At 39.0% G+C, this 13087-nt stretch overlaps 1 protein-coding gene across 2 annotated transcripts in view; it reads right to left on the bottom strand.

Moving 5' to 3' along the window:
* Window positions 1-13087, bottom strand: part of RPRD1A (regulation of nuclear pre-mRNA domain containing 1A) — a 55339-nt gene that overhangs the window by 16524 nt on the left and 25728 nt on the right. For both annotated transcript variants that reach the window (XM_067470135.1, XM_060781422.2), the window contains exons 5-6: window positions 12604-12730; window positions 12334-12509 (exon numbers count right to left, since the gene is read on the bottom strand). In XM_067470135.1, the coding sequence (XP_067326236.1) occupies window positions 12334-12509; window positions 12604-12730 (303 nt within the window). The remainder of the gene's footprint in view (window positions 1-12333; window positions 12510-12603; window positions 12731-13087) is intronic.

The following is a 13087-nucleotide window of genomic DNA, read 5'->3' as shown; positions in this document are numbered from 1 at the left end:
ATTCCTCGCTTGCCTTGCAGACAATTTCATGGTCCAGAAGGTAGATGAGGGAACAAGGGGGTCAGCTACTGTTGATCTCATCCTAACAAATGCTTAGGACCTGATCAATGCAGTTGAAGTGGTCGGATCCTTAGGGGCAAGTGACCATGTGCTCCTGCAGTTTGAGGTATAAAGGAAGGCCAAAACTAAGACATGCATTTTGGACTTTAGGAGAGCTGACTTCCAAAAATAGAAGGAAATACTGAGCATCATTTCGTGGACACAGATACTAAAAGACGGGAGAGTTACGGATGGGTGGGAGTTTTTCCAGAGTGAAATACTCAAAAATACTGTTTGCAATTGCACTGTTTGCAATTGCAAACAGTGCCAACAAAGAGAAAAAAATAGGACAAGTGCAAAGAAGCCAGAATGGATGTCCAAAGAACTTCTAACTGTGCTAAGACTCAAAAAAGACATGCACAAAAAGTGGAAAAAGGGAAAAATCACCAAAGAAGAATTCAAACAAATAGCCAACTCCTGTAGGTAAAAGGTCCGCACAGCTAAAGCACAAAAAGAGCTCAGACTTGCCAGGGACATTAAAAACAATAAAAATGGCTTCTTTTCTTATGTCAGTAGAAAAAGGAAGAACAAGGAGGCAACAGGGCCTCTTCGAGGAGAAGATGGAGGAGAAGATGGGGCAATGCTGACAGGGGATAGGGAAAAGGCAGAACTACTTAATGCCTTCTTTGCCTCGGTCTTCTCTCAAAAGAAAGTCATCTTCACTCTCATCAAGATGGAGTGGATGAGGGATTAGAGGACATCCAACCCCAAATTGGGAAACAAGTCGTCTAGGAATACCTGGATGCTCTAAACGAGTTCAAGTCCCCGGGGCCAGATCAACTACACCCAAGAGTATTGAAGGAACTAGTGGAAGTTATCTTGGAACCATTGGCAATGAACTTTTGAGAGTTCTTGGAGAACGGGAGAATTTCCAGCAGATTGGAGGAGGACCAATGTGGTCCCAATCTTCAAGAAGGGAAAAAAGGATGACCCTCACGTCAATACCAGGCAAGATTCTGGAAAAGATTGTTAAGGAAGTGGTCTGCAAACACTTAGAAACGAATGCAGTCATCGCTAATAGTCAGCACGGATTTATCAAAAACAAGTAATGCCAGAATAATCTGATCTCTTTTTTCGATAGAGTTACAAGTTGAGTAGATGCGGGGGAATGCCGTGGATGTAGCGTATCTGGACTTCAGTAAGGCTTTTGACAAGGTTCCTCATGACCTTCTGGCAAGGAAACTAGTCCAATGTGGGCTAGGCAAAACTACAGTTAGGTGGATCTGTAATTGGTTAAGTGGACGAACCCAGAGGGTGCTCACCAATGCTTCCTCTTCATCCTGGAAAGAAGAGACAAGAGGAGTGCCGCAAGGTTCTGTCCTGGGCCCTGTCCTGTTCAACATCTTTATTAATAACATAGATGAAGGTTTAGAAGGCATGATCATCAAGTTTGCAGATGACATCAAATTGGAAGGGATAGTCAATACTCCAGAGGACAGGAACAGAATTCAAAACGATCTTTACAAATTAGAGAAATGGGCCAAAACTAACAAAATGAAATACAACTGGGTCAAATGCAAGATACTCCAGTTAGGCAAAAAAAAAATGAAATGCAAAGATACAGAATGGGGGACGCATGGTTCGAGAGCAGTACGTGTGAAAAAGATCTTCGGGTTCTCATGGACAACAAGTTAAACATGAGCCAACAAAGTGATGCGGTGGCAAAAAAAAGCCAATGGGATTTTGGCCTACTTAAATAGGAGTATAGTGCCTACATCCAGGGAAGTAATGCTACCCCTCTATTCTGCTTTGGTTAGAACACATCAGGAATATTGAGTCCAATTCTGGGCACCACAATTGAAGAGAGATATTGACAAGCTGGAATGTGTCCAGAGGAGGGTGACTAAAATGATCAAGGGTCTGGAGAACAAGTCATACGAGGAGTGGCTTAAAGAGCTGGGCATGTTTAGCCTGCAGAAAATAAGGCTGGGTGGAGACATAATAGCCATGTATAAATATGTGAGAGAAAGTAACAGGGAGGAGGGAGCAAGCTTGCTTTTTGTTGCCCTGGAGACTAGGACGCGGAACAATGGCTTCAAACTACAAGAAAGGAGATTCCCTCTGAACATTAGGAAGAACTTCCTGACTGTGAGAGCTGTTCAGCAGTGGAACTCTCTGCCCCAGAATGTGGTGGAGGCTACTTCTTTGGAAGCTTTTAAACAAGCTGGATTACCATCTGTCAGGGGTGCTTTCAATGCAATTTTCCTGCTTCTTGGCAGGGGGTTGGACTGGATGGCCCATGAGGTCTCTTCCAAATCTATGATTCTATGATAAATAAAGTAAAATAATGACACTAGCAGTTGCACTATTTTCAGGGTTGCACAGAGATGGCAAGGGAAGACAGGCAAGATCCACTGGCTTCAAGCAGCCTAATTGTCCAATAGTTCATTCCTAAAGTAACTGCACCTTTGGCCCTTCCCTTGCTGCTCCTACTGCTGCACTGGCACAAATCACAACAAGATTAGTTACAAGCTTTGATAAGACCTTGCATCCTGTGATAAAGCTATATCAACAAATACAGACGCTGTGGCTCACTACCTTTCATCTTCTACCAGTAAGACACTTTCACTGAAAACACCTCGAGCCTGGGTTATTGGGTATTAGAAACATATAGATGAATAAATATATCTTTCCAACCAACACTAGCCAAAGACTCTCTCTCGCTTATCTTCAGCCAGTTTTAGGCTGAGCAGGAAATAAATGCAGTCATTAATTTTATAAAGCGTTCTTTGCTGATTGGTTTGTTAAATAGGTTTCCTACCAAATGATAAGGCGAGATAAATATTGAAATACATATCGACTGTAAATGCATGGGAGAAGGGACTGCTTTGTTAAACTTTGAAAACGCTTAGCAAACTGTAGATATTTTACATATAATTTCTGTAAAGGTAATTAATTCATTTTAATATGTCAATTTCACAAAAGTGGATGCATTCATATGACAATTTAAAATACCCACTCAGCTGTCTGAAATCAAAGGGTACTTCCCATTTAAACAGACAACTATCTGATTATTCATTCTTATAGGGTCATCTATGCGTGTCTATTCAGAAATCAGTCCCACACTGCAATGGGACTTACTCACAGGTATGTTTACACAGGACTGCAGCCACAACAAACAATATTAACACTTCACTCTATAAGAATTCTGTAACTACCAGGCTTTCTACCACTAAACAGAGAAGCCAAGATATGTTCTTTGGAAAGAAACAATGTATTACAGAGATGAGCTGAAAATTCTCATGGTTAAGTACATTTCAATAGAACCAACGCTATCAAAAGTAAAATATTTATGGGAACATTCTGTATTACACTTCAAAAGCATACCTTTTTGTATTTGAATAAAATCATTTATATTAAAGCATACCTTTCATTGCCACATAAGAATATGAACATTTGGTATGGCTGTGATATTAATTTTTTTGCTGACCTTTTCTACACATCTGTGCTGATTCTGGAGTTCTAATAGAAAAACATGCACATCAGGGTAAGTGGGAATATACAGTAATAAGTGTCCCCTAGGATCACTATATACCAAATTAAAATGCTTTCAGAAAAAATGCACTTATGTCCATTCAAATAACTGAAATATAGAATATAAAGTTTGGTTAGTATTATTTCTAAGTACTTTCAAAACACGTACTGTGGGTACATACAGTAATTTGGTACCCCATTCCACCACTGAAATTCCATATTTTCACTGGCCTAAGAATTTGACCTGATTAAGGAATTAAAATCACTCAAGCACCCCCGCCCTTCTCCCAGCAGTCTTTAAATGTATGCAGGTAAGAGATATAAGAGTGTATTCTTCTCACGTTGAACTTTAGAGACATCTATAATACGTCTAAAGGCTATGCATCAAGGTTTAACGTCAACGGATGTGGGGGAGGAAATTAATGCTCAGTTCTGCAAATTTAGCAAACTCAGATAAAACTGTGGTGCCCAGAATTGGCATTAGGGAGAGGAGAGCCAAGCTGACTATCGAACAGAGCAAGATTATTTCTGACTTATTTTAATTTGGTTTATTTTTCTAAGTACAGGGTGCGGCAGCATAACTTCCTTTTAAAAAATGCATGACATTCCGTCGGTTGAAGACATAGCGAAGCACTAGTGGTCTTGTTCGTTAGGCGGGAGTATAAAGTTTTGTCCTGACACAGTTCAGTCGCCATCATGTGTTGGAACAGTGAGGGGTGTGCTTTTGCCATTGAGGCCTACTTTTCGAGTGGATGTTCTGTGATCGCAACCCAGCGCGCCTTTCGGATTCGCTTTAATTTAGCCCCATTGGCCTCTGTCCCGGACCGGAAATCAATTGTGACATGGGTCACTACATTCATACAAACTGCAAGTGCGAAAGGCAAAGAACTAGAGACCCTCGGCCCATTAGATCACCTGAGAACATTAAGGCAGTGAGAGCTTCAATGTTGCAATCATCACGGCGTTCTGCGCGTAAACATGCGTCTGCCCTTGGACTTTCCGATCGTTCTATGAGGAGAATTCTTCATGATGATCTTCATTTCCATCCTTACAAGATGGAGATTGTGCAGGAACTTTCTGAACATGACTTCAATTCTCGGAGGAACGCGTGTGAGGTTCTTCTCGAAGTCGTTCCTGAGGATGCTATTTTTTTTTTTTTAGTGATGAAGCCCATTTTCATTTGTGTGGATCAGTCAACAAACAAAACATGTGCTACTGGGCTGACAACAATCCTTGAGAATTGCATCGAAAGCCTTTGCATTCACCTAAAATCACAGTGTGGTGTGAAATTTCCTCAGCTGGAATTATTGGTCCCTGGTTCTTTGAGGAAAATGAAGTCGCAGTGACAGTGAATTCGAACCGGTATGTAAATATGCTACAGGATTTTTTTCCCCACGGCTAGATGGGTTGGACTTAGGGGACATTTGGTTCCAACAAGATGGTGCAACTGCAAACACTTCAAGAGCATCGATGGCTGTTTTGAGGGAACACTTCCCAGAGCACCTCATCTCAGTTAGGGGGGATTTGGAGTGGCCGGCCTGCTCTCCAGATTTGACCCCTTGTGATTTTTTTCTATGGGTTTTTTTGAAATCACGTGTTTATGTGAAAGAGCCTACAAGACCCTCCAAAGACCCTACAAGATTTGAAGACCAACACCCAGAAAAAAATTGCCAACATAAGCCTGCTATACTGGCAAGAGTCATAACAAATGCCAGAAATCGGTTTACTCAGTGTATGGAGAATGGGGGACGTCACCTACCTAATTTGATCTTCAAAACTACATAAAACAAAACTTTAGGTATGCACCTACATTATATAAAAAAAAATCTGATTCATACAATGGATTTTATTAAGTTTTGAAAAAAGAAGTTATGCTGCTGCACCCTGTATTTAGTATATATTTAAAAGCAAATTAAATATGCAGTTAGATTCAGTTACTTTTCCACCAGCAAGAGATTTCATATAGCAAAATTGCACCCAACTCAACTGGTGTGTTTGAGTAGGGTTAATTGGATCCTCTTGCTTCTCCTAGTACGTTCCCCATTGTTCTGGAATTTCCTCAGAAGTCATGTGTTTTTAGGTGGCACCGGAAATGGCAAGGGGAGAGTGGATGGAAAAAATGTTCACAAAAGCTCAGATGGAGTGAAATCCTCCCAAAGCTGTTTTCTCCACAAAAAGCTTCTGCTGGATCCCACCAAATATCAAAATAAAAAAATCATACTAAAACCATGTTTCCTGCAGTCCTAGCCAATCCCGTTTAAACTACAGATTTTAAATCAATATTTTATTGGACTGAATTATTTCAATGTGATGTAATCACATGTGTTTAAAATGAATTTTTGTTTTTATTGACTATATTTCAATTATATTGTAATTTGCCTTGTGCCTTGGTGAGATAGTTTAATAAGTAATCAAATTATACTAACCACTTTGATGATATTGATGGAAAAGATTAAGCTGGTCTGTTTAGTTAGCCTACTAAATTCCGTTTTGCCTATAGCAGTCATTGCCATTTTAGGAATGACTGAGTCTTGGGATTATCTGTGTGCTGGGAGAAACTCTATGTCCATCCTTTCAAGTGGTAAGGAGTTTCACTCATGGGAAAGTTAGTGGTTGCAGAAATATAGCAATTTCAAATTGGGTCATTTTTTTCAAACACTCTGTAGTTTAGAAACTTTAGGAGAATGCTACAATATATGAACACTGCCACAAAAATTGTATATGTTCAGAGAATGAAGGAATCAGTTATCTCAAAACAAGAATGGCTGATGAAGATCTGCAAATTAGTGGAGATGGACAATTAGACTCTGATTATTAGAGAAATCTTTAAGTTTAGGACCTGTTCATCATTTTTTCACAATGATGGACAATTGAATAAACAGTGGGATCCATGAATTAGTAATGTGGCCTATAGTAGAAATGTGATTATATTAATCATTTAAAGGGATAATAACTATCAGAATAGAGGTTTGCAGTTCTTTTTTTGCTTGGTTTTGTATTTTTGTTGTTTTTAATAGTTGCTTAGTTGCCGTTGACAGCATGTAGTTTGGATAATTTCATACATCTAAAAGGCTTATTTGTGTTTTTCATTTGTGTTTTTCATTCTTGAATATTTTTTATGTTGTGAAACATACCACTTTAAGAACATTGCTAATTATAGCAGCTTCTAGGAAAAGAAATGTTGAACATTTGGACATTAAAATCGCTTTTCTTCATGGAGATTTACAACAAGAAATTTGCATGGAAAACCCACCAGGCTTTGAGGACAAAGCAAACAAAGATTATATACGCAAATTACAGAAAAGCATCTATGGCCACAAGGTCATTGGAAGGAAAGGCTGAATCAAATGCTAATTGAGAAAGGGTTCTCCCAAGGCAATGCTGATTCTTGTCTCTATTCAAGATTCAAGAACAACAGATGGACATATATTTTGACGTATGTGGACAATATTATATGTTGTTTTCAGGAAAAATCTGATCTTGATGAAGTTGTCCAGAAGGAGACTCAAGAGCGGAGCACAACATATACATGGCAAACATTCAATGCCAAAACTATAAACATCTCAGCCATACTATGGAAGTGAAACAACCTGGAAATATAACTAGTTACTTAGGGATACAAATTGAAAGAGAAAAAGATGGAAGCTTTCTCCTAAATCAAAAATAAAAGATACTGGACTTATTGAAACATCTTGGGCTGTCAGATGCAAATCCAGTAAGTACACCCATGGAAGGGAATCATTGGAGAAACACCTTTGAAAGTGAACTGTTAACAGACAACAGCTTGTACAGAGAGGCTATTGGAAAACTACCGTAAATCAACCAGATTACAAGCCTGGACATTTCAGCCGCAGTTGGAATACTATGCAGGAAGAGCAGTCAACCAAATATGTGATTGCAATTAAAAGAGTTGCAGATACCTGAAAGGCACGCTAAACCTTAAGTTGAGATTGCAAACTACCAGAAATCCCTTATTGAAAGGATATGTAGATGCTGACTGGTCCAATGATGTCACTGACAAGAAACCTACCAGCGGTTATCTATTTTTCTATGGAGATGCACTCATAGACTGGACAACACAGAAACAAAAGATAGTTGCATCGTCGTCAACCAAAGCAAAGTACTGTCAGCAGCGGAAGCACGCAAGCAGCTGAAGTGGCTACACATGGTGCTACTTGACTTTGGAATTAGTGAGCCAACAAAAATAGAAGTCTTTGAAGACAATCAAGGTTGTCTAAGATATTCTGAGATCAGCCCATTGCTCAAACATATGGATACAAAATACCATATTGTGAAGAACACACACGAAGAAGGATTTATGAACCTGGAATATTGCAAATCAAAAGATATGATTGCAGACATACTGATGAAGCCACTACCCACACAAGCTCATGACAAGCTGAAGATGTAGAACCTGATAGACTTGAGCAGTCATGGTGGAAGGGGATTGTTGGGTTTCATCCCTGAACTGCACAAATCTCTTGTATAATCAAGTCTCCAGAGCTCAATGATTAGCTAGAGATAAAATTAGAATGAGGGACTCCTCCCCCCACATTCTATTCCTCTTTTCCCAGAAAGGGCTTTGGCTTTTAAAAGGTATTTTTATGCACAAAGGGCTCCCAACAGATAGCCACCAAGCCTCTGCTCCAAAGCTTCCAAAGGAGTCTCCACCACACTCCGGGGCAGAGTGTTTCACTGCTGAACAGCTCTCAGAGTCAGGAAGTTCTTCCTTATGTTCAGGTGGAATCTCCTTTACTGTAGTTTGAAGCCATTGTTCTTTGCCATAGTCTGCAGGGCAGCAGAAAACAAGCTTGCTTCCTCCTCCCTATGATTTCCCTATGACTTCCCTTTCCTCCAGTGAAGATCCATTTTGCCTCTCTCTCTAGGCAAAATGTAGTTGCATGGATATTTTTTTTTTACTTTTTATCCTTTTACCTTTCTTAGAAGATGAGATTTAGTAAGCTAGTTAGCTCTAAGACCTTTTCTATCTTGAATGTATTTCTTTTCTTCAATAAATATTTTGAACCTAGTTCTGTCTCTGCAATCCTGTTGAATGGAAGCTTGTCCTGGCTCAACACACATAAATTTCTGCTGGTTATGAACTTTACTTCTAGTTCTCTGCTATATTTGTAGTGAAATCACCCCAACTGAAGGTTATTTTGAGCCTAACGGCGCAGATTCCCCAACAAAAACTTAATATTAAATTGACAGCAATGTGATTTGGTATACACTTTTTGTTTAGGTAGTGTTTGCAATACGTGATCATCAAAAGTTATACGGAACAGTTGCAGATATGTTTTTGAAGTTTCGAAAACAGGAGACAAACAACATTTTATTTCTGAATTTTATTTTTTAACAGGATGCATTGATTAAAAGAAGGTGCCATCTTTAGAAGAAAAGGTCCATGGTTCTCACCTGAAACAAAAGCTAAATAGACATTAAAATGTCCCATTGCAAAAGCATGAAGACACTACTTACCCACATGGGAGGCAGAATACCTTTAAAGAACAATGGTGATTTTTGTTGTGACCTAACTTATAATAAATTTGTCTCGTAAGTTTAAGCCACAGCAAATTTTAGAAACTGCCAGTATGCATTAGGTGCTTAGCTGCCATTTTAGCTTTTATTCAAAATTGTATTTTGCCATACTATGGAATTTTGCCAGGAGACACAATTATGGAGTTTGTTTCCAAAAGGTACCAAATCCCCAAAAAATGAAAAATGAATTTCAGGGGGCAGCATTGTTGGCTAGGTGTAAAATATTATGCACTGATCAAAACTGTCAAAAAGTATCAAATCCCGTTGGTATAGACTATAGAGCTTAGAAAATGTCATTTTATAGCAAAAGAATGCATATCCTCAGCATGTTTTTTTCAGATTCCTGTAAAATGTATACACAAGGAGTCAGTACCATCTGGAAACAAACTCCACAGTTGCCAGCAAAGCAAAGGATGCATTTTTGCCACTCAGAAGAGAAGTTAGAATGGGTCAGCAGCTTTTTTTTGGCTTGTTTTTAAAAATCTCTACTTTTGGAAAATATAAACCTGCAAAGTTAAGAGCACTTTCAAAAAGAGGTATACAAAAAATGTAGCTCAGGAATAGGCAACCCTGCTGGGATAGAGGCTTTTTTTTGGGTCCACATTTGTCTTGATGAAGTGTGGGGTGTTCATGTTTTGTTTGTATTTTGGGCACACTCTGTTAGCAATGTATTACTTCTGGTTTCAATTTCAGCAGAAAATCAGATATTTTCTCAAGATTTGGGGAGCATGGAAAGTCTGTGAAAGGAGAAACAAGTAAAATCATCATGTTCTGAAGCTGTTTTGTGATTTGGGAGTAGTTTTCCACAGTTTTTTAAAAATTGGGGCTTTGAGGCATCCTGGGAAGCCACAAGGGTTGGCGCCACATGTTACACACTTTTCTCCACCACAATCATGCACTGCAGTATGCGTAACCATGTTGAAAGTATTAACCACCGTTGGAACACCTGAGGCTATCTTTCTAGAAGTGTTCGGGAACATTAACCAGGATAGTTACATACTTCTATTAGGGTGAGGGAATAAAAGCAAAGATTTCTGATTGCATTCACTTTTTTTTTAAATGACACTCAGGCTGCAGTCCTTTACCTACTTACCTGGGAGTAAGCCTCATAAACTCAACAGAACTTACATCTGAATCGATACAGGAAGGGTTGCTCTCTGTGTTCCTATCAGTTCTGGAAAGATCAATTTTAAGGGGACAAATCACCAAAAACAGGTCTGTAGAGACCGATTCAAAAGAAGGTGGGAAGTAAACCATCTACCTTAATGTGCAAAATCCATGCTTCAAATCCTCATTTGATCCATTATTACAAAATGGAAAGAATTTGGCTGAATTATTCTTCAAAACTAAGTAACAGAATGAGAGCATGAGAGAAGCAATCCACAAGTAACTGAATAAGTAAGATACATACTTAATTAAGATGAAAGAAACTGGAAAAGTGGTGAGAAGAAAGCCATTGCTGGAACAAATGTAGATAAAAGACATGTGAAATACATGTTATTTTTTCTGGTGTGAAAATACCAAAACTGATTTATTTTTTTTTGGTCTTGCCACAACACACCATGATTATGAACATTCATCAAGTGTTCACTATCATGAGAACAACCTCATAGTGAATCATGGTGTTGGAAATATCACACTTTTCCTTGGGAGGAACTAGAATGATTGAGGGAAAAATGGACGCAGTGAAAAAATACAGAGAAATTGTAGATGAAAAACTGCTTCCATTTGCAAAATACCTGGGAGGGAGACAACGGTTCAACTTCCAGCAGGACACTGACCTTGAAAACACAGCCAAAGAGGCACTGGAGCAATTAAAAAATAAGAACCTTAAGGTCAAAGTTAAGATCTCAAGCTGACTGGAAATATTTCATAAACTTTGCTTGTTGCTGTGTACTAATGCCCCCCATTCCCCATCCAACTTGAAAATCAGGAGCAATTCAGTGACAAAGAATGGGCAGAAATGACAGAATTGAGATGTGTAATACTGACGGAGACCCAAGAAGACTTGTAACTATATTTGCTGCAAGTGGTGCTTCTACCAAATATGTCCTTGGGGCATGGGTCTTATGCTGGTTGGGTTTATTCAATTAGTTTTTATGCCATAATAAAAATATTGTACACACTCATAGAACTGAGAAACCACATTACAGGGATAATAAGATATCCTAAGAGTAATTACAAATCAGCCAATTATATGCTGGGCACAGAGAAATGTCTTAACATGGTCCTGAAAAGATGATAATGCTTGGGAGAAAGCATTCTTGAAGCAGAAGCAAAATTAAAAAGGCAATTTTCCTTGCCACTCTCCAAGAGTGAAAGAGGCACTCAGAACAAATCCCAAAATGTTGGTTTCAGATTATAGCTAGGTTCATGAAAGTAAGCACATTTCATTAAACACCGTGATGCCAAGTGGCGTAAAGTTTTTACACTCTAAAAACAAAAGTTTGAACTGAATCCAAAATTGATCTAGAGAGAGTGAAGCTCACCCAGAATTGGGGTTATATGATCACATCTCTTGGTCCCAGAAATCAATGTGTGCACTGCTCTCTGCAATAACTGCTTTTTTCAAACCATGTTCAAAGGCAGCCCCATCTACATAACAATGCTGCATTCTAATCTAGGAGTTACCACTTGGAACCAGATGATCCTTGCCCAGATAGAAATTAAGGTAACCCCCTTGCTAAAGCTGGTAGAAAACACTCTGTGCCTTAGTTGGCAATAGAACCAGGGGAATCCCCAGGCTCCCTTGAATCTTATGGGAGAAAGTTCCAATACATTAAAGCAGGGGTCCTCAAACTATGGCCCGGGGGCCGGATACGGCCCTCCAAAGTCATTTAACCGGCCCTCGCTCAGGGTCAACCTAAGTCTGAAACGACTTGAAAGCACACAATAACAACAATCCTATCTCATAAGCCAAAAGCAGGCCCACACTTCCCATTGACATATTAATAAGTTTGTAATTAAAATGAATTGTTCTTCATTTTAATTATTGTGTTGTTTTTAAATGTCTTTTGCACTACAAATAAGCGGTGTACTGTGTGCTTTGGAATTCATTCATGCTTTTTTCAAATTATAATCCGGCCCTCCAACAGTTTGAAAGACTGTGACCTGGCCCTCTGTTTAAAAAGTTTGAGGATCCCTGCATTAAAGCATATTAAGAGAGAATGAAATATTGAGAATGAAACTACAGAATAGAACTAGGACAACAAAGATACGCACTTCCAATGTTTGCTCTTTCTCTGTGAGGACTTCTTTTTGGCATCGCAGAAAGTCTGACAACATTCGAGTTAGCTGCTTTCTATCATCTATTTCAGCTGCCAACCTGCCATTGTAATCCGCCAACAACATACACGCATCATCTACCATCTTGGAAAGTTGTTCCCCAGAATCTTTATCTGGAAAGTAAAAAAAAAAAAAAATCACAATAGTACATGTTCAAGAAGAAACTTGTCAAGCCCTCCACTTGAGTTATTACACAATTTCCCATACCTGTTATTCTGTTTAGTAAGGACACATCTTGGACTTCTATGGGAAATGAGGCTATCCTTTGATGAACTGCTGCATCGCCACAGGCTGCATTTTCTAATTCTTGTAGTGCTCTTATGAGATCTGAAGTCTGAAAAAGGTACAATACTTCAGAAAAGAATAAAACATTAATATAATAATGGCATCAGAACCAGTGGTATTGTAATTAGCCTACTTGAACATGCCTATAGAGACAAAAAGTAAAATCCCCACTTCATCATGAAGCTCAATAAGTGACTTTGAGCTAGTAATCTGATTTAACCCTGAGCTACCTTACAGAATTGTCAAGAACAATAGAATACCTTCGGGGAGAAGTGGACTATAATATATAATAAATTAGCTTGGGGACTGCCCGGGTAATTTCAGAAAGGCATTGTTTGTCTGTGCTCCAAGTTTAGTCTGTTGGCTGGGTTCATCGAGTGCAGGCATGGTCCACCCTCCTCCAAAC

The sequence above is a fragment of the Anolis sagrei genome, chromosome 6, assembly GCF_037176765.1.
Source record: "Anolis sagrei isolate rAnoSag1 chromosome 6, rAnoSag1.mat, whole genome shotgun sequence".
NCBI lineage: Eukaryota > Metazoa > Chordata > Lepidosauria > Squamata > Dactyloidae > Anolis > Anolis sagrei.
Note: the sequence above shows the minus strand (reverse complement) of the source record. Positions and strands in the feature narration are given on the sequence as shown.